Source organism: Vipera berus, assembly GCF_964194415.1.
Source record: "Vipera berus genome assembly, chromosome: 3".
NCBI lineage: Eukaryota > Metazoa > Chordata > Lepidosauria > Squamata > Viperidae > Vipera > Vipera berus.
Window position 1 is genome coordinate 4,384,465 of NC_138204.1, and position 22,645 is coordinate 4,407,109.

The 22,645-nt window shown below is 46.8% G+C and overlaps 1 protein-coding gene across 1 annotated transcript; it reads right to left on the reverse strand.

The window, feature by feature from the left end:
• Positions 1 to 15,477: 15,477 nt before the first annotated feature.
• PDYN (prodynorphin) lies at positions 15,478 to 20,025 on the reverse strand (the record flags this gene model as incomplete). The annotated part of the gene is made up of 3 exons (XM_081323558.1): positions 15,478 to 15,921; positions 17,516 to 17,635; positions 19,789 to 20,025. 3 exons carry the CDS (start codon positions 20,023 to 20,025, stop codon positions 15,478 to 15,480), a joined length of 801 nt encoding a protein of 266 aa, XP_081179684.1.
• Positions 20,026 to 22,645: the final 2,620 nt, after the last annotated feature.

The window sequence follows — 22,645 nt, forward strand, 5'->3', positions numbered from 1 at the left end:
GAGCAGGGGGTTGGGCTAGATGACCTCCAAGGTCCCTTCCATCTCTATTCTGTTCTCTTCCACGATTCTATTCTATTCTATTATTCTATTCTATTCTATTCTATTCTATTCTATTCTATTCTATTCTATTCTATTCTATTCTATTCTATTCTATAAAACTTTTTTTTAAAAAAAACAAAATAAAACACCTGATTTATCCTTCCTCTAATTGGCAGCCCTGAAACCCCATCTGGCTTGTACATAAGGGGCTCTTAGGCTGATGGAATTCCTACTGTGCCCTGTGTAGCAAGGCGAAAAGTCTAACTGTATCATATAAACACAGTTTATTGCATGCCTGCTTATTTATTAAATTGTGTGCTGTCCATCTTACTCTCCCGAGTGACTCCAGAGGGAAACTTACAAGAGCATAAAAATATTTTCTAGTCCTGCACAAAAGCCAGCTGGGTGACTTTGGGCCAATCACCAGGAGATGGTGAGTTCTAGTCCTGCCTCAGGAAAGAAAGCTGGCTGGGTGACTTTGGGCCAATCACCAGGAGACGGTGAGTTCTAGTCCTGCCTTAGACATGAAAGCCGGCTGGGCGAATTTGGGCCAATCACCAGGAGATGCTGAGTTCTAGTCCTGCCTTAGACACGAAAGCCAGCTGGGTGATTTGGGGCCAATCACCAGGAGACGATGAGTTCTAGTCCTGCCTTAGACATGAAAGCCGGCTGGGCGAATTTGGGCCAATCACCAGGAGATGCTGAGTTCTAGTCCTGCCTTAGACATGAAAGCCAGCTGGGTGATTTGGGGCCAATCACCAGGAGACGATGAGTTCTAGTTCTGCCTTACGCATAAAAGCCAGCTGGGTGACTTTGGGCCAATCACCAGGAGATGGTGAGTTCTAGTTCTGCCTTAGCCATGAAAGTTGACTGGCTGACTTTGGCCAATCACCGGGTGTCCCTCCCTCTCAGCCCAACCCCCCTCACAGGATCCTTCTTGGGGGGGAGAATAAGAAGAGGAAGGAGTGTCTGCCGTCTTGAGTTAATGTTAAAATAACAAAGGCGGGATATAAATAAGTAAATACAGATAGTCCTTGACTTACGGCCAAATCTGAGCCCGACACTTCTCTTACTAAGTGAGACCGTCGTAAACTGAGTTTTGCCCCATTTTACGACGTTTCTTGCCCCTGTTCTTAAGTGAATCCCGGCACTTGTTCAGTTAGTCACACGGCGGTTAAATGAAACTGACTTCCCTCTTGACATTGTTTGTCGGAAGGTCGTTAAAAGGGGAATCACACGATCCCGGGACCCTGTAACCATCATAAATAGGGGACCCATTGCCAAGCATCCCAATTTTGGTCACACGACCCTGGAGACGCTGCAACGGTCGTAAGTATGAAAAACGGTCCTAAGTCACTTTTTTCAGTGACCTTGTAACTTCAAACGGTCACTGCAGGAACGGTCGTAAGCCGAGGACTACCTGTAATTAATAAGTAAATAGTAAGTAATCATTAATAAGCAAATAATAAGTAAACATAATGTCCATGGAAGGGGCGGAGCTGACAATGCAAGATTGGTTTCGGCCTGCCAACCCTCCTGCAGAGGCCTCAGTCTAGGCCTGGGGTTTGGGGGGACAGCGGCCCTTTTATGACGTGCGGATTTCAACTCCCAGAATGCCTGGGCCAGTGTCAGCTTCCCACGCTGTGCTTCTGGGGCATGGCTGGCTCAGGAATTCTGGGAGTTGAAGTCCACTCGTCATAAAACCCAAACCCCCAGGTCTATGGAGGCCACCCCTCGGGGTTCCTCAGAGCCCCTTTGGGGAAATCAAATTCTTGAGCTTGGAACCTCAGCTGGATAAGACCAGGTTGGGAGAATATAACTTAAGCCAGGGGTCTTCAAACTCAGCCCTTTGATGACTCGTGGACTTCAACTCCCAGAATTCATCAGCCAGCGTGCCTGGCTGAGGACTTCTGTGAGGGGGGTCTTCAAACTCGGCCCTTTGATGACTCGTGGACTTCAACTCCCAGAATTCCTCAGCCAGCGTGCCTGGCTGAGGACTTCTGTGAGGGGGGTCTTCAAACTCGGCCCTTTGATGACTCGTGGACTTCAACTCCCAGAATTCCTCAGCCAGAGTGCCTGGCTGAGGACTTCTGTGAGGGGGGTCTTCAAACTCGGCCCTTTGATGACTCGTGGACTTCAACTCCCAGAATTCCTCAGCCAGAGTGCCTGGCTGAGGACTTCTGTGAGGGGGGTCTTCAAACTCGGCCCTTTGATGACTCGTGGACTTCAACTCCCAGAATTCATCAGCCAGCGTGCCTGGCTGAGGACCTCTGTGAGGGGGGTCTTCAAACTCGGCCCTTTGATGACTCGTGGACTTCAACTCCCAGAATTCCTCAGCCAGCGTGCCTGGCTGAGGACCTCTGTGAGGGGGGTCTTCAAACTCGGCCCTTTGATGACTCGTGGACTTCAACTCCCAGAATTCCTCAGCCAGCGTGCCTGGCTGAGGACTTCTGTGAGGGGGGTCTTCAAACTCGGCCCTTTGATGACTCGTGGACTTCAACTCCCAGAATTCCTCAGCCAGAGTGCCTGGCTGAGGACTTCTGTGAGGGGGGTCTTCAAACTCGGCCCTTTGATGACTCGTGGACTTCAACTCCCAGAATTCCTCAGCCAGAGTGCCTGGCTGAGGACTTCTGTGAGGGGGGTCTTCAAACTCGGCCCTTTGATGACTCGTGGACTTCAACTCCCAGAATTCATCAGCCAGCGTGCCTGGCTGAGGACCTCTGTGAGGGGGGTCTTCAAACTCGGCCCTTTGATGACTCGTGGACTTCAACTCCCAGAATTCCTCAGCCAGGCACTAACACACCCTTTCCTTCCTTCCTTCCTTCCTTCCTTCCTCCCTTCCTTCCTTGTCCAGTTTTCCCATCTCTTCCTCCCCGTTCTCAAGACCGGCGCTACCGTCCTTGAACCAGGGTTTCTTAATCTGACTGAAGAATTCTGGGAATTAAAGTCCACCCATCTGAAGCTTGTCAAGATTGAGAAACATCCCTGCAGATGGTTCAGAGAGCTGAAAAGTTTGAATTTTTACTTATTTTTCCCCCTCTGCACTTGTAACTGACATACCTACCACCAGAGGGAGCCATTGCCCCAACTATGATGGAACTTGAATCTGGAACACCTTCTGCAATTTATATATCAGAGGTCCTCAACCTTGGCAACTTTAAGACCTGTGGATTTCAACTCCCAGAATTCCTCAGCCAGCATGGGGGAAACTGCATTACAGACTGTAGCTCAGGGAGTCTTCAAACCTGGTCCCTTCATGAGTTGTGGACTTCAGCTCCCAGAATTCCTCAGCCAGTGTGCCTGGCTGAGGAATTCTGGGAGTTGAAGTCCACACGTCTTAAAGTGGCCAAGGTTGGAGACCCCTGATCTCTATCATCCTGAGTGGTTCTCCTGAACATTTGACCAGTTGAAGCTTTGCTTTTCCTCGAACTCAGATCCCAGATTGTCCCAGCCTCCAGTTGCTGAGACAGACCGTGGTTTGACCCCCAGGGGGTTTGAGAAGAGCGAAACAATAAAAAGCGAAACAATCTCGATCACGTTAAAAGAATGGCTGAAGTTTGTTCCGTTGCAATTGGCCTACCTTGCAGGGCTGGTTAGGGAGGAGCAAAAAAAAAAAATCAAGATGGCGGCCACAACGCTGAGATCAAAGATCTGCCCTTCTCTTTTAATGTGCGTTGCACCAGCCCTGTCAATAAGTGGGAGGGATGCTACAAAGGCGTGGGCACCCCTGCCATCTTGACTTTTTTGACCCAGTTACCATCCAAGGAATTCTTTAAATATGGAAGCGAGTTGATTAACCGTTTCTTCATCTGTCAGCAACTGCGCAGCTTTTTGACCATCTTTCTTAACAATCCTCTGCAAAGCGAGCCTCCATGGAACAGGCAGTTCTGCTGATTCCTGAGACTTTTCTTCCCGTTTGCGAGCTGCAAACTGTTTCCCAGAGTCCCCTTGGAGAAAGGAACTTTTTTGGCCTTGCATCCTGCAGGAATCCAATACATAGATTTATATCCTGCCTTTATTATTTTGATAAATAAATCAGGGCCGTGAACATACCAAATATTCCTTCCTCATCCTGTTTTCCTCACCTTGTGAGAAGGAGGGACTGGCCCAAGGTCACCCAGCTGGCTTTCATGCCTAAGGTGAAACTAGAACTCACCATGTCCTGGTGATTAGCCCAGTCACCCAACTGGCTTTCATGATTAAGGTGAACTAGAACTTCCATTCTCCTGGGGATTGGTCCAAAGTCACCCAGCTGGGCTTTTGTGCCTACAGCAGAACTGGAACTCACTGTCTCCTGGTGATTGGCACATAATCACCAAGCTGACTTGCAAGCCTAAGGCGGGACTAGAACTCACCGTCTCCTGGTGATTGGTCCAAAGGCCCCCAGCCAGCTTTCATGCCTAAGGTGGAACTAGAACTCACCATCGCCTGGTGACTAGCCCAGTCATCCATCTGGCTTTCATGCTTATGGTGAACTAGAACTTTTATTCTCCTGGGGAGTGGCCCAAAGTCACCCAGCTGCCTTTTGTGCCTACAGCAGAACCGGAACTCACTGTCTCCTGATGATTGGCACAAAATCACCAAGCTGACTTGCAAGCCTAAGGCAGGACTAGAACTCACCATCTCCTCCATCTCCTGGTGATTGGTCCAAAGGTCCCCAGCCAGCTTTCATGCCTTAGGTGGAACTAGAACTTCCATTCTCCTGGTGATTGGCCCAAAGTCAACCAGCTGGCTTTCATGCCTACAACAGAACTAGAACTCACGGTCTCCTGCTAATTGGTCCAAAGTCAAGCAGCCGGCTTTCATGCCTAAGGTGAACTAGAACTCGCCTCCTGGTGATTGGCCCAAAGCCACCCAGCCGGCTCTCATGCATACGGCAGTACTAGAACTCACCACCTCCTAGTTTCTTGCCTGGTACCTTAACCAGCAGACCAAAGTGATAACGCAGGTTAGCTTTGGCTCAGCACCTGCAACCAAATGGCAGAAGTGCAATTTGTCACCAGTGGCATCACCTACACGGAACAACATCATGCTGAAAGGGGTGTGGTTTATCCTCTCGCTACACACACACACACACACACACACCCCGCTTCGGAGCCCTCCATCCAGTAAGAACGCACCTCACTGTTTCCATCTTTCCATCCAAGTCATCTTCCACCTTTGCAACTGGGCAGGAACAAAATCTTCCACAATCTCCATAGAAACAAGTTTGTCGCCTGCGGAAACTGTTTCTAAGAGGTGGGAGCTAAGCGGAGGGATGTGTGTGTGTGGGGGGGTCAGCCTGAGCCCTCCCCAACCGGGGTGGAGTGACCTTGAGGCCGGGGCGCTTTGCCTCCTCTGTGTCTCTGGGTGAAAACATCTCTCTTTTGCAAAATTCTCCCCCTTGTAACCATAACGACTGAGGCTTCTGCTTTGGCTGCATTGGTTCCTGTTCTTGGAGAAGTGTGTGTTTGTGTGTGTGTGTGTGTGTGTGTGTGTGTGTAGGGAAGAGCCCCCCCCCAGAAGGAGCAGGAGGAAAGACACACCTCCCACCCACCCACCTAGTTTGCATTGCGCTCCCTACAATTTTAACATGTGCTTTTAATGGATGACTCAGTCCCTGCTGAGAATCCCACAAGGTGCTTTTTCGTTTTTAAAGGCAACCCGATGAGATCTTGATAAACTCAGGATCCAGAAAGATCTTGACAGACTGGAACAATGGCCCCTCTCCAACAAAATGAGTTTTAATGTGGAGGAAAGCAAAGTTTTGCATTTAGGCAGGAGAAACCCAAGATATAAGTACAGACTGGGCGAGACCTGGCTCAAAACCAGCGACTGTGAGAGGGACCTTGGAGTCCTAGTGGACGATCACTTGACCGTGAGCCGGCCGTGTGCAGCAGCAGCCAAAAAAGCCAATACAATCCTGGGGTTGTATGAACAGAGGCATAGAATCAAGATCACGCGAAAGTATTAGTACCGCTTTATGAAGCCCTAGTAAGACCACACCTGGAATACTGCAGCCAATTTTGGTCACCATACCACAAAAAAGTTGTTGAGAGTTTGGAAAAAGTTGAGAGAAGAGCAACTAAGATGATCCGAAGCCTGGAGACTAAAACATATGAAGAACCGCTGCAGGATTTGGGTTTGGCTAGTGCTAGTCTAAAGAAAATAAATAGGAGTGACATGATAGTGACATGATTGTTCTTTTTGTTGTTGTTGTTGACGATGATGTTATCTTTTATTCATTAGACATGAACCACAGTCAACTGAGCATTCAAATTGACTGGCGCTAATGGTTGACACGGGTTGCTGCCAGCATCCTAGGGATCAACCAGGTATCTCCTTAAAATGTAAGATGTTCTGAGTAGCGCAGTTTTTTGTAGCTTTGCTGGAGTGATTGCAGGAAGCTGCAGTTTCTTGATGCATTTTGCAAAGTTTTTGGACATAGTTCCCAGTGCCCCGATGACAATGGGTATCACCGTCACACGTTTCATCCATAATCGTGCAGTTTCGATGGCCAGGTCACGATATTTCATAATATTTCCCAGTTCTTTTTCTTCGACTCTGGCATCTCCTGGTACAGCGATATCAATCAGCTGTACGCTTCGGTTCTGTACAACTGCGATATCTGGCATGTTGTGTTCCAAATGGTGATCTGTCTGTATTCAGAAGTCCCACAAGATCTTCACCCTCTCATTCTCGGACACAGGAAAGTCGTATTTTTTACACAATGCCCAGTGGATTAATTCAGCAACTCAGTCATGTCTTGCTTTGTAATCAGTCTGCGTGATTTTGCTGCACTCACATATTAGACGTAAAACAGTTTCAACTTTGTCATTGCAAATTGTTGCTGTTGTTGTTGTTGCTGTTGTTGTTGTTGTGATTTAAGATTGACTGGTCCTCACACTTATGACCAGAACTGCATTCCCCCTGTCCCTTGATCAAAATTTGGGCACTTGGCAACTGGCATGTGTTTTCAACCATTGCAGCATCCTACAAGTCACGTGACCCCAACGTGCGACATTCTCAACTGTCTCTTGACATGCAAAGTCAATGGGGGGCAAGCCGGATTCATTTAATGGCCATGTTAAGTGTATCTGTTCATATAACGTCCATGTTAAGTGAATCTGAGTTCCCTGCACTGCAGGGCAGTGCACTGCGCAGCACTGATTTGCTTAACAGCCGGGGCCAAAAAAAGATTGTAAAATCAGGCATTGATTCACCTTGACTCACTTAGTGACCACCAGTCCCAACTGTGGTCATAACCTGAGGACTATCTGTATGGGAATTGATTATCATCTGGACTTGGCATCGGGACTCTATACAGCCACAACTGAGCCTCACCATTTCCATTGCTAAGCGAGACAGTTGTCCGGGGAGTTTTGCCCTGTTTTACAACTCTTCCTTGCCACGGTTGTTAAGGGAATCCCTGCAGCTGTTAAGTTAGCAACACGGTCGTTAAGTGAGTCTGGCTTTCCCCCCCCATGGACTTTGCTTGTCAGAAGGTCACAAAAGGGGGATCACGTGACACCACCACCCCGAGATGCTCCGACCGTCATAAATACGAGTCAGTTGCCAAGCTTCCAAAGTTTTATCACATGACCGGTGGGGATGCTGCAACGGTCGTTAAGTGCGAAAAACGGTCCTAAGTGCCGTTGCAATTTTGAATGGTCACAAAATGAACTGTTGGTGAGTCGAGGGCTATCTGTACTTGTATAAAGCAGTGATCCTAAACCAGGGGTCTTCAAACTCGGCCCTTTTATGACTTGTGGACTTCAACTCCCAGAATTCCTCGGCCAGGCGTGCTTGGCGTGCCTGGCTGAGGAATTCTGGGAGTTGAAGTCCACAAGTTATAAAAGGGCCGAGTTTGAAGACCGCTGACATAACAGAAAAATTGCACAGGAACATCTTCATGACGGAACATCTTCCATCTTCATGAGTCTGTTGTATAGGAGGAACCATTCTTTGCGTGATGCTGGTCTATTTTGGAATAAGTGAATTGCACAACTGACCTTTGATTCATCCAGATGTGGGGGCTTTTTTTTTTTGCACTGGAGGCTGAAAACTGAACAGCAGTTTAAACAATCTTTTCAAACTTCTCCGGTGTGTACAATTCCAAAGTTTGCACCCCCGTTTTTCTTAAGAGCGTGTCCGGGAGCTTTTGCAGTCCACAAAGGAATCAAATGCACACTAATAATGTATATTATTTCAGGATAAAAGAAAAAAAACTCCGAGACAGACACTAACGCAATCATTTTATTTATCGCCGAGCAAAGAACGAGGGGAGACCTCAAGGAGATTTTTGGCGGGCCAGACTGTCTGCCGTTTTGTTTCGCTTCGCTTGTCTTCCTGAAAACCACGGAATTAATTTGCCCGCCGCCCCTAAGAACCAGCACACATTAAAAAAAAAAGAAAGAAAAGAAATAAAAGACACCACCAAGGACAGGAAGAGATTTTGTGCAGGGGGGAAGTGCTGAGCCAAGCAGCGCAGAGTTCGAATTCCACCATCGGATTAGACCGTTGGGTTACAACCGCAATCAAAACGGGAATTTCTATAGTTAAGCAAGCGAGCGAGCGAGGGAACCATGCGGCCGTTCAGTTTGTGGCACCCAATTTTAAAACCTTTTCGGCCACGGTTGTTAAGTGAATCACTGCCTTTGCTAAATGAGTCGTGCGGTCATCCGGCTTCCCTTTTCGATTTCCCTTTTGTTAGAAGCTAGCTGGGAAGATCGCAAATTTTGATCATGACATCCTGGGATGTTGCCCCACCATCGTGAATGGTTGACAAGTGTCCGGATTTTGATCATGTGACCTTGGGAAAGTTGCAACAGTCGTAAGTGCGAGGACCGGTCGTTTTTATGTCATTTTGAGCGGTTGCTCAAACTCACAGTTGTAAGTTGAGGACGGCATTCACAACATCCACAAGGAGGCAGGCTGTTCCACTGATGAATTGTTCTAACTGTCAGGACATTTCTCCTTAGTTCTAGTAATGCCTTTATTCTTACCCCGGGTTTTCCTTACAAACGTGCAGGGAAACATTTCCAGCATCCAGGCTAGAATTAATTAGCTCTGCTAATTACCAGCTGCTAAAACCACTTGTGGCTTTAACACAAAATGTAAAAAGTGTATGGAAATTAACAAAAACCGTCGGTCCACCTGAGCGAAACATCGCACCATGCTACCTTCAAATCCCAGATGACAGGTGTGCACGAAGTGGCTTGTAGCTTTCTAGAAATTTTACATTTTACCGGATACGGAATCATGAATTCTCACCCCAGTGGATCCAAGCCAGGAAAATAGCAAAAAAAAAATAATAATAATTGAGCACAATGAGCACAAAAAGTCAGTGCACAATCCTTGTCTTCAAAAGATCTAATTTATGCAGGATTATTCTTGCATTCACCGAAAAAGCGACTTTTCACTTGCAATGGCAGGCTAATTGGCTCTCTAGATTTCTGTTATGGCCTACTATGGCAGTTTTGTTTTTTTTTCCCCCAAACTGGATGACGTTCAAAAGAAGTGTGGGCTTCAACTCCCAGAATGCCCTAGCAGATCGACACATCTTATAATGGAACCTATAGCCCGTTACAGTTATAAGCGGTGACGATCGTAAAGTGGTTCACCTACGTGACCAACTTGGTTTTGCGACCTTTTTGCAATGGTTGATGATGGCCACCCCCAAAAAAGGTCATAATATTGGATTGGTCAGGTGGATAGCCTGCTTTACGACCATCACAGCTTACGATTATAATGGTCTCATTACGGTTATAAATCAAGGACTACCTGCATCCATACAACATTAACCTTGTGAACTCTCAGGCTTTCTCCTTCTGTTATATATTCAGGTTGGACAGTATTTAATATTTTATTGTTATGTATATGTAGGGGTGTGGGTCTATACATATGTTGTATGTAGTATGCAGTGCTTTTTTTGTAAAAGAAAAAGGTGCCGGAACTCACACATGTCATACAACCCGCCTTGCCTACCCTACAAGGTTCCATCCAAAAAAGGTGCCGGAACTCCGTTCTGAGCGTTCTATGAGAAAAAAAGCCCTGGTAGTATGTTTTAGGTGTGTGTCATGTATGTGTCTCACTTTGAGAGCGGGCAACTAAATTTCATTTTTGATGTGCGCCATTGTGCTCACAGTAAAAAATGACAATAAAGATGATCTTATCTTTAAAAAAAAAAGCATGTCTCACCAGAATCCTCTAGATGGCAGCAGAGATCCAAAATGGCTGGATTCTTCAAGCTCAGATCTAATGGCCTCTTGCAGAAAGGAAAGGGTGAAGGCCTGGGGAGCCACAGGTGGTTCTCGACTTATGGCCACGATTGACAGTCGTTAAGTGAGTTTCGCCCCCCCCCCTTTATAACCTTTCTTGCCACAGTTGTTAAGTGAATCTCTGCAGTTGTTAAGTTAGCAACACGGTTGTTAAGCGAACCTGGCTTTCCCCCCACTGACTTTGCTTGTCAGAAGGTCGCAAAAGGGGATCACGTGAGCCCGGGATGCTGCAACCCGTTGCAAATGCCAGTCAGTTGCCAAGAGTCCGAATTTTGATCACCTGACCCTGGGGAGGCTGCAATGGTCATAAGTAGGAAAACCGATCGTAGATGACTTTTTCCAATGCCGCTGCAACTTTGAATGGTCACTGAATGAATGCTTATAAGTTGAGGACTGCTTGTATTTGATCGCCAATTGCTTAGAGGGGCGGTGGGGGGGAAGTCAGTTTATTTTTCACATTACAGGTAGCCCTGTAACTGGACTTTCTTTGTTTTTCCTTTTGAAGACGTTTCGCTTCTCATCCAGGCAGCTTCCTCGGGTTCTGAATGAATGGTGGGAAACGGAAGGATTTATACTCCTTGTAGACGGCTGGACGTTTGCCTTCTTTTAGAACAGGGGTCTTCAAACTTGGCCCTTTTATGACTTGTGGACTTTAACTCCCAGAATTCCTCAGCCAGGCACACTGGCTGAGGAATTCTGGGAGTTGAAGTCCACAATTCATAAAAGGGCCAAGTTTGAAGACCCCTGTTTTAGAGAGTCGTTGAGGCCACTTGAGGACGCAGATAAACCTCCAAGTGGCTTCAATAACTCTCTAAAAAGGATGCAAAAGACCAGCTGTCCGCAAGGAGTATAAATCCTTCCATTCCCCACCATCCCGTCAGAACCCGAAGAAGCTTCTCGGGTGAGAAGTGAAAGGTCTTCAAAGAAAAAAAAAAGAAAGAAAGTCCGGTTGCCTCGTGAAAAACTATCTTTGGGACATTTGGAAAGTAGATTCTCCCCTCATGCTGGGGTGAGAATTCATGAATTCACGAACAGAGGGAAATCGATGGGAAATAAAATATGAAAATCAGAAAAGGAAGCCATCATTCGGTATTTGCACAAAACAAACGCCCTTCAAGTGCTTCTGTGATTAATACATATCAATGACGATATTCATTTATGCAGCAGGTAGTCCTCAAGTTACAGCAGTTCATTTAGTGACCATTCAAACTTACAACAGCACCGGAAAAAAGAAAGGGTCTTAGGATCGGTTTTCACACTTGCAGCATCCCCTGGCTGACGTCATCAAAATTCGGATGCTTAGGGGAACTGACTCACATTTATGACGGTCGCAGCGTCCCGGGGGGGGGAGTGTCACGCGATCCTCTTTTGTGACCTACTGACAAGCAAAGTCAATGGGGAAGCCGGATTCACTTAATGTTCTGTACCAGCCTGCTACTGGCCCTGCAGCAAAAGCAGGGACAACCCCTTTACAAACGGCAAGAGGCTGGAATAAAGCCTGCCAAATTTATTAACATAAAACAGAGCAAGACAAGACACCAACGATGAAACAGGAGCTATGAAACAGTAACTATCCAAGCGGTTGCCTTCAGCAAACCAGCCCTCCCACACATTCCCCTTAAATACAGTTCAGGGCGTGGCCTCTCTCTGCCTCCTTCCGAGGTGCCCCATTGCCTTCCTCTGTTTACTCCTGATTGACTGCCTCCTGTGTCTGGGCGTCCTTCAACAGGGCCAGCTGTGGGTCATCTTCATCCACGCTGTCACACTCACACAGCTGGGTCTCCACCAGGTGGGAGGGGCCCGGCTGAGGGCTCTGCGGAGCCTCAAAGCCATCATCAGCAAGCTCTTCAACACCCCCCTCCTCCTCCTCTGAGTCGTCCGACCCAACTGCTGAACCCACAGGCTGACCCTGAATCACAACACTTAACAGCCGCGTTACTAACTGAACAACTGCAACAGTTCACTTAGCAACGGTGGAAAGATAGGTCGCAAAATGGAGAAAACACAGTTAACCGTTGTCTCTCTTAGCAATGGAAATTTGAGGAACAGTTTGTGGTTGTAAGTCAAGGCCTGTCTGTACAGCGTTAGAGCATTTCTTTTTAACAAAGAAAAAAAAAGGGGGGAGGGGGAAATCTATTGCTTTAGTCACTCGGAGTTTGGTCTGTGATTGATTTATTTCCATAGAGCAGGAGTTTTTAAACGTGGCTCTTTTATGACTTGTGGACTTCAACTCCCAGAATTCTTCAGCCAGGGACGCATGCCCAAGTCATAAAAGGGCCAAGTTTGAAGACCCCTGCCATAGAGAGTTTTTGTATTGCTTTTCCCGGAAAATTGGGGGCTGTGACTTTTGCTGTTTCACGTAGCTTTTCTAAGGAGAGGGTGAATTCAAGAGAATTAATTCAGAATTGTGTGACGCTGGTGTGGCTGACCAAGGGCATTGTTGATGCTAATCAGTTACTATGGATAAAATATGTTTAATATTTTATAAAATACATCTACACATCCGAACTAGACGGTGCTGTTTCTCTGTGTCATATATGTGCGTCTATGGGGGTATATGCATAATCTTTTGTCATGTTTATGTAGTGTATATCAGAGTTGGTCACCCTTTGAGAGCTGAAGGCAAGCAAATTTCATTTTAATGTATGCTGATTAATGTACATTTAAAGTGACAATAAAGTTATTATTCTATTATATTCTGTTCTGTTCTGTTATGTTCCATTCCAGAATAGAATAGGATAGGATAGGATAGGATAGGATAGGATAGGATAGGATAGGATAGGATAGGATAGGATAGGATAGGATAGGATAGGATAGGATAGGATAGGATAGAAAATAGAAATAACAGATAATAATGGAATGGAATGGAATGGAATGGAATGGAATGGAATAGAATAGAATAGAATAGAATAGAATAGAATAGAATAGAATAGAATAGAATAGAATAGAATAGAATAGAATAGAATAGAATAGAATAGAATAGAATAGAATAGAATAGAATAGAATAGAATAGAATAGAATAGAATATAGAAATAACAGATTGTAGAAGAGAATAGAATACAATGCAATGCAATGCAATGCAATGCAATGCAATAGAATAGAATAGGATAGGATAGGATAGGATAGGATAGGATAGGATAGGATAGGATAGGATAGGATAGGATAGGATAGGATAGGATAGGATAGGATAGGATAGGAAATAGAAATAACAGAGAATAATAGAATAGAATAGAATAGAATAGAATAGAATAGAATAGAATAGAATAGAATAGAATAGAATAGAATAGAAGCTGGAAGTGACCTTGGAGGTCTTCTGGTCCAACCCAGGCAGGAGACTTTATACTATTTCAGACAAATGGTTGTCCAGCCTCTTCTTAAAAACTTCCAATATTGGAGCACTCACAACTTCTGGTGGCAAGTTGTTCCACTGATTTATTGTTCTGGCTAATATTAATTGTTAGTAAAGGTAAAGGTAAAGGTAAAGGTTCCCCCGCACATGTGTGCTAGTCGTTTCCGACTCTAGGGGCCGGTGCTCATCTCCGTTTCAAAGCCGAAGAGCCAGCGCTTGTCCGAGGACGTCTCCGTGGTCATGTGGACGGCATGACTAGACGCCAAAGGCGCACGGAACGCTGTTACCTTCCCACCGTAGTGGTCCCTATTTTTCTACTTGCATTTTTTACGTGCTTTCGAACTGCTAGGTTGGCAGAAGCTGGGACGAGTAACAGGCGCTCACTCTGTTACGCGGCACTCGGGATTCGACCCGCCAAACTGCCGACCTTCTGATCGACAAGCTCAGCGTCCTAACCCACTGAGCCACCGCCACTGAGCCATTGTTAGTATTGTGGGCTAATTTGGCCGGAATATCATACAAATAGTCCTCCATTTACAACGGTTGATTTAGGAACCATTCAAAATTACCATAACACTGAAAGAAGGGACTGGTCCTCAAACTTACGACCGTTGCAGCATCTCCACGGACACGTGATCAAAATTCGGGCCCTTGGCAAGGTGCAGGTATTTACGAGGGCTGCAGCATCTGACAAGCAAAGTCAATGGGGGAAGCTGTTTTTTGTTTAACGATGGCGTGATTCATTTAACAACCGCATTGTTTTGCTTAACAGCTGTGGGGGGAAAAGATTACTGTAAAAATCAGGCACAACTTAACTGAACAACCGCAACAGAAATTCTGACCTCTTTTGGGTCATAAATCGAGGATGAACTATAGAAAAATCTTTTACACCTTGGCCATTGTAAGACCTATGCCTGGCTGGGGAATTCTGGGAGTTGAAATCCACAAGTCTTAAAGTTGGAATTCCACTTAAAGTTGAAATTCTACGCCTGGAATACTGCAGCCAATTTTGGTCACCATATCACAAAAAAGATGTTGAGAGTTTGGAAAAAATTCAGAGAAGAGCAACTAAGATGATCTAAGGCCTGGAGACTAAAACATACGAAGAACGGCTGCAGGATTTGGGACTGGCTAGTCTAAAGAAAAGAAGAAATAGGGGAGACATGATAGCAGCACTCCAGTATTTGAGGGGCTGCCACAAAGAAGAGGAGGGGGTCACGTTATTCTTCAAAACATCAGAGCGAAGGACGAGAAACAATGGTTGGAAACTGACCAAAGAGAGAAGCAAGTTGGAATTAAGGAGAAACTTCCTGACAGTGAAAACAATTAACCAGTGGAACAGCTTGCCACCAGGAATTGTGGGCATTCCATCACTGGAGGTTTTTAAGAGGAGACTAGACAGTCACTTCTCTGAGATGGTACAGGTTCTCCTGCTTGAGCAGAGGGCTGGACTAGAAGACCTCTGCGGTCCCTTCCAGCTCTATTCTATTCTATTCTAAAGGTTGGAGATGCCCGTTTTAGACATCTTTGAAAAGCAGAAAAATGACCTCCCCCCCCCAAGAAAAAAAAGATTTCACCTAATCAAGCTTAGCTCATTGGATAAATGCAGCCCACCCCACCAATCTGAGAAACACATTTGACTCTTAAGCCACCAATGCTGGTTTATACCTTTCCTTCTTGGTCAGATCCGCAGAGGCTCTCTGCATGGCTTGGCTGGCACAGGGAAGGGGAAAACTAGGGGCCAGGGATTGAGGGGGGGTGGTCTCCGTGATTTGGGGAAGGGTTTCAGCTGGAGGAGGAGGAGAACTGGGCTGCCACCATCTGGGCCTCTTATAGGTCAGCCAGCTCCTCAGAGGTGGCCTTGGGCCCTTCGGCTGATCTCGTGGTCACCTTGAACTGACGGCGCAGGAACCCGCCGTAGCGTTTCTGCTTGTCCCACTTGAGTTTGGGACGGATCCTGCGCATGAAGCCCCCGTAACGTTTGTGTAGCTCCTCCAGCTCACTCCCATCCTCTTCCTCCTCCTCCTCCTCCTCCTCGGTGCCCACCACCCCAGAGCCTCGCTTGGGGAACTTGCGGAGGAAGCCTCCGTAGCGTTTCCTCTCCGCCTTGAGAGAGCTCACATCTGGTTCTCCCTCTCGGCGAGAGACCACATCTCCAATATCCAGCATCTCTAGACTGTCTTCGTCCGCCTCCGGCTCTGAGCCTGCCCTCTCCCCGGTCTTCTGGAAGAAGCCCCCGTAGGACTGGCTGACATCTCCCTTGGTGAGGAGACTCTGTTGGAGAAAATGGGTGGGGGGAGGAAGAGGAGGAGGAGGAGGAGAGAAGGGAGGGGAAGAGAAGAGAAGGAAATATTAAATGAGAAGGAAGGAGAGAGGAGAGGAGAGGAGAGGAGAGGAGAGGAGAGGAGAGAAGAGAAGAGAAGAGAAGAGAAGAGAAGAGAAGAGAAGAGAAGAGAAGAGAAGAGAAGAGAAGAGAAGAGAAGAGAAGAGAAGAGAAGAGAAGAGAAGAGAAGAGAAGAGAAGAGAAGAGAAGAGAAGAGAAGGAGAAGAGGAGAGGAGAGGAGAGGAGAGGAGAGGAGAGGAGAGGAGAGGAGAGGGAAGGAAATATAAGAAGGAAGGAGGAGAGGAGAAGAGGAGGGGAAGGGCGGAGGGGAGAGAAAAATGGAAGAGAAGAGAGAGAAAAAGAGAAGACGTGTTGAGCCACAGTCATCATCAACCTGTTCCAGAGGCCAGCCAACTCTTTCCTCACGTACAATTCAAAGTCTGACTCTGACCTGGAATCTGTTGAGCCTGTTCTTCTGGCTGGTCGGCCTCAGGAATCAGGAAGCCAGGATCCCCTGGAGGCTGATCAGCCCCAGCATCTCCTAGTCAGCTGGAGCACTCAGAGAAAGAGGGACAGACCCCGAGTCTAGACATCTATAGCGGCAAGCAGAGCAGCGGCCCTCAATGAGGCTTCTCAGGTTGGGTTACAAATCGGTTCAGAATTTCCGATTGTTTCACACACGCATCCTCCAGGATGATATAACCACACTTTGGGCACTCAGCAACACAACACAGCACACATGGTTTCGTGTGTGCACAGCGTCCTGTGCTCATGTTTTACAATGGCTTTGCTGAAAATCAGCATTTATTTCTAGTGTTTGGCCGAAAAGCGCCATACTGCTTTTCAGACGAGCCCTCTTACTAAGCCAGGGGTAGGCAACCTTGGCTCTTTTATGACTCGTGGACTTCAACTCCCAGAATTCCTGAGCCCAGCATGGGGAAACTATGGCCCCCCTCATGACTCATGGACTTCAACTCCCAGAATTCCTGAGTCAGCGTGGGGGAACTATGGCCCCCTCATGACTCATGGACTTCAACTCCCAGAATTCCTGAGCCCAGCATGGGGAAACTATGGCCCCCTCATGACTCGGGGACTTCAACTCTCAGAATTCCTGAGCCAGCATGGGGGAGCTATGGTCCCCTCATGACTTTTTGATTTCAACTCCCAGGATTCCTGAGCCAGCATGCGGGAACTATGGCCCCCTCATGACTCATGGACTTCAACAATCAGAATTCCTGAGCCAGCGTGGGGGAAATATGGCCCCTTCATGACTCGTGGACTTCAACTCCCAGAATTCCTGAGCCGGCATAGCTCCACTTGGAAACCTCTCCCTTTCCCCTCAGTGTGGCTGGCTCAGGAATTCTGGGAGTTGAAGTCCATGAGTCATAAAAGAGCCAAGGTTGCCTAGCCCTGCTGTTATCTCCCTAAATCTTGTCAGCTTTGAATATTCTCTCTCTCTCTCTCTCTCTCTCTCTCTCTCTCTCTCTCTCTCTCTCTCTCTCTGTGTGTGTGTGTGTGTGTGTATCAACACCTTTTCACACTCACCTGGGATCTGCCAGTGTCGTCCTCCTCCGTCGGAAAGGAAGTTAAGACCAAGAGGACACCCTCACATTTCCTCCATTCCACACTGGACCCCAAGCTACCTTGGCACCCCAAAGCGCAGCGCTGCGGGGGGAAAAAAACAACAGCCAAGAGAATTACAGACAGTCCTCGAATTACGACCATTTGTTTAGCGACCGTTTGAAGTTACAGCAGCGCTGAAAAAAGGGACTTAGGACCGGTTTTTCCCTCTTAAACAACCACTGCAGCATCCCCCGTGGTCAGGTGGCAAAAATCGAGCCGCTTGGCAAGTGACCTGTATTTACGACAGTTGTAGCGTCATGCGATCCCTTTTGGTGACTGTCGGAGGAGCAAAGTCCCTGGGGGAAGCCAGATTCACTTAACAACCGGGTTACTAACTTAAAAACTGCAGGGATTCACCTAACAACAGTGGCCAGGAAGGTTGTAAAACGGAGCCGGACTCACTTAACAAGTGACTTGCTTAGCGACAGAAATTTGGGGTCCCGTTGTGGTTGCGAGTCAACCTGTAATTTATTTCTTTATTGAGCTCCTGCATTGGCAGCTTCCCTCTCTTTCAAACCAGCTTCCCGGTTTCTACTTTATTCTCAGGATGCTGGAGAATTTCTTTCCAATTTTTTTGGGGGGTGGGGGTGGGGAGAGTGGGGTTTAATTTTGAACTTTCTTTCTTGTGGCCAAGATAGCCAAGGATGCAATTGGTGAGGATGGGGTCTCCTGCAGCGTGTTTCTCCACCCATCTGAAACTCCTGCAGGCAGGGGAGCTCAGAAAAATTCAAAATGGTGGCTCTGACCGTACAATTAAACCCTTCCTCTTTTTAAATATGTACGGCAGCATCAAATGAACAGCTTTGGCTGCTGGGCTGGGCTTCTTAATACCGCTTTACAAGGCCTTGGTAAGGCCACGCTTTGAATCCCGCATCCAGTTTTGGTCACCACAATGTAAAAAAGACGTTGAGACACTAGAAAGAGTGCAGAGAACAGCAACAAAGATGATTAGGGAACTGGAGGCTAAAAACATACAAGGAACAGTTGCTGGAATTGGTGATGTCTAGTTTAATGAAGAGAAGGACGAGGGGGGACACGATAGCAGCATTCCAATATCTCAGGGTCTGCCCCAAAGAAGAGGGAGTCAAGCTATTCTCCAAAGCGCCTGAAGGCAGGACGAGAAGCAACGGATGGAAACTGATCAAGGAGAGAAGCAACCTGGAACTAAGGAGAAATTTCCTGACAATGAGGACAATTAATCAGTGGAACAACCTGCCTCCAGAAGCGTTGAATGCTCCAACACTGGAAGTTTTCAAGAAGAGACTGGACAGCCATTTGTCTGAAAATAGAATCCCATAATTCCACAGCCTGCATACACTAAGTCAGGGGTCTTCAACCTTGGCCCTTTTATGACTTGTGGACTTCAACTCCCAGAATTCCTCAGCCAGGCAGCTGAAGTCCACAAGTCAAAAAAGGGCCAAGTTTGAAGACCCCTGCTGTAAACACAAGAAGCCAAATGCACAAGTCATGCAAGGCCCTGCTAAGATAAGCCTAGTTCACGCAACCACTGTGAAATAACGTGATTTTGCTTGGATTTAACTATGATGGCTTGTCAATCAAGACTTGGCATGTTGGAATTCTGGGAGTTGAAGTCCACAAGTCATACAAGGGCCAAGTTTGAAGACCCCTTATTTAAAACATTTAATATAATTCCTATTCTATTCTATTCTATTCTAATCTATTCCATTCCATCCCATCCCATCCCATTCCATTCCATTCCATTCCATTTTATTCTATATTTTCTATTCTATTCTAATTCTGTTCTGTTCTGTTCTGTTCTATTCTATTCCATTCCATTCCATTCCATTCCATTCCATTCTATATTTTTTATTCTGTTCTGTTCTGTTCTGTTCTGTTTCGTTCTGTTCCATTCCGTTCCATTCCATTCCATTCTATATTTTCTATCCTATCCTATCCTATCCTATCCTATCCTATCCTATCCTATCCTATCCTATCCTATCCTATCCTATCCTATCCTATCCTATCCTATCCTATTCTATTCTATTCTATTCTATTCTATTCTATTCTATTCTATTCTATTCTCCCTCAATTGCAGAGTCAGTATAGGGGACATGTAAATATGTATATAACATATACAGTATCTGCTTTTTATGTTATGCTTTTAACTCTGTCTGAGCAAACAGAATGAAAAGCATAGCATAATATAACAAAGCTTGTACAATCTCTTTATTTACCGGTGTGCTTAGTGTTTCTAGATCCAACAGAACCAATTTCCCGGGCACCTGATCCCTGTCTTGACCCTTGGCAAAACAGTGTTGTGGCCAACCTCTGCTGTAACTTACTAGAGGGTTGATGGGCTTCTCCTCATCCTGGCTGTGAAGGACACACAGGGAACACCAAGAGACACAGTCCCAAGAAGCTGAGAAAGCCACGTGGAGAGAGAGAGCCAGTCCCCAAAGTTGCCAGTCCATGCTTCCCAGAAGGTACCTGGAGGAAAGACAAGTGAAGAATTAAGAGCAATCACACATCAGTGGAAGAGAATTTTTTGGGTCCTTGGAGCTCTCTGAGCTTGGTTGTTTCAGTGCAGGAAGTGAGGAGGAGGAGGAGGAGGACTGTGTGGTCGTTGGTGTTCTCTGAGCTTGGTTGTTTTCTTGCAGACGTTTCATGACCCAACTACGTAACATCATCAGTGCAGGAAGGGAGGAGGAGGAGGAGGAGGAGGAGGAGGATTGTGGGGTCCTTGGTGCTCTCTGAGCTTGGTGGTTTTCTGGCAGACGTTTCATGACCCATCTAGGTAACATCATCAGCGTTAGAAGGGGGTGGGGTTTGCAGAGAGGAGGAGGAAGAGAAGGAGGAGTGAAAGAGGAGGGGACAGGAGGAGAAGGAGGAGCATGACCACTGTGGGGTCTTTGGTGCTCTCTGAGCTTGGTTATTTCCTTGCAGACGTTTCATGACCCAACTAGGGAACGTCATCAGTGATAGAAGGGAGTGGGGAGTAGAAGGAGGAGGAGGAGGAGGAGGAGGAGGAGGAGGAGGAGGAGGAGGAGGAGGAGGAGGAGGAGGAGGACAACGACTGTGGGGTCCTTGGTGCTCTCTGAGGTTGGTTGTTTCCTTACAGACGTTTCATGACCCAACTAGGGAACGTCATCAGTGATAGAAGGGAGTGGGGAGTAGAAGGAGGACAAGGACTGAGGACTCCTTGGTGCTGGCTGAGCTTGACATTTCATTACAAAATTAGGTAACATCATCAGTGTATCATTATAGCACTGATGATGTTATCTAGTTGGGTCATGAAACGTCTGCAAGGAAATAACCAAGCTCAGAGAGCACCAAAGACCCCACAGTCGTTGTCCTCCTCCTCCTCCTCCTCCTCCTCCTCCTCCTCCTCCTCCTCCTTCTACTCCCCACTCCCTTCTATCACTGATGACGTTCCCTAGTTGGGTCATGAAACGTCTGCAAGGAAACAACCAACCTTAGAGAGCACCAAGGACCCCATAGCTGCTCTCCTCCTCCTCCTCCTCCTCCTCCTCCTCCTCCTCCTTCTACTCCCCACTCCCTTCTATCACTGATGACGTTCCCTAGTTGGGTCATGAAACGTCTGCAAGGAAACAACCAACCTCAGAGAGCACCAAGGACCCCACAGTTCTTTCCTCCTCCTCCTCCTCCCCGTCCCCCTCCTCCCCCCCCACTCCTTACTAGCACTCATGTCCTTTTCTCCTTCTCTTTCTCCTCCTCCTCCTCTTCCTCCCTGCTAGCACTGATGATGTTACCTAGTTTGGATAATGAAATGTCTACAAAAAGCTCAGAGAGCACCAAGGACTCCATAGTCCTTGTCATCGTCCTCCTCCTGCTCCTTCTCTCCCTTCTCTCCCTTCTCTTCCCTGCAATCCCAACTCCCTTCTAGCACTGATGATGTTACCTACTTTGGTCATGAAACGTCTGCGAGAAATGAGCCAATTACAATCTTCTTTCCTTTGAAAACAGAAGACACAAAGGAAGAGACTTTCTCAGAGGCGTGCACCAACACTTAGCTTACACACTTCATCCCTGAATTGGCGGACCGTTCACATGACCTCAGACTCGAACTACTAGGCCCAATCCGGATCCGTGTCCAGAATTCCATTTGGAAGCTTAACCTCCTTCCCGGGTGACACGGTTGGCTTTCTTAGCAAGCATCCCTTAATTGGGGCCGATGGAGAAATAGAACTAACACTCCGATATTCATTTCTGCTAAATTAAGCCGTAATTTGAATGATACGCATTATCATATGTCAAATTATCAGCCTGAGCAGAACATAAATTACGCCGAGCTGCTGGCTTCGGCAAAGTGGCATGAATCACCACCCGATCCCAATCGTTTGGCGTTTCTCATCTGCCGATTCCAAATTGCCTTAAGAGCACTAATTAATGGAGCCTCAGAACATGATTGAAGGATCTAAGGTCCGCCATTCGGAGCTGCCAGTTACACAAACACACAAAACACACACACAAAACCTACAGAGTGTGGGCTTCGGATCACAAACGCAAAAGTCTGTAAATTGTTAAATTGTTCGTCCAGCTAACGCAAAGCAGGGTACAAACTTAGAGTGGAGGAAATAGGGTCCTTGTTTTCGCAAGAGACTCTGAAAAGATAAATCTCAAATTCAGGAAGTGCCAGAATAGGCAGATCCCAGATCAAGATGGGTTAAAAAAAAGTCAAGATGGCGGACCCAGCCCTGAGCTCAAAGCAACTACTTTATGAGGTAGGGTTGGGCTGAGAGAGAATGATTGGCCCAAGGTCATCCAGATGGCATTTGTGCCTAAGGCAGAACTAGAACTCCAGGTGATTGGACTAAAGTCTCCCAGACGGCTTTTGTACCTAAGGCAGAACTAGAACTCACAGTCTCCAGGTGATTAGACTAAAGTCACCCAGACAGCTTTTGTGCCTAAGGCAGAACTAGAACTCACAGTCTCCAGGTGATTGGACTAAAGTCACCGAGACGGCTTTTGTACCTAAGGAAGAACTAGAACTCACAGTCTCCAGGCGATTGGACTAAAGTCACCCAGACGGCTTTTGTGCCTAAGGCAGAACTAGAACTCACAGTCTCCAGG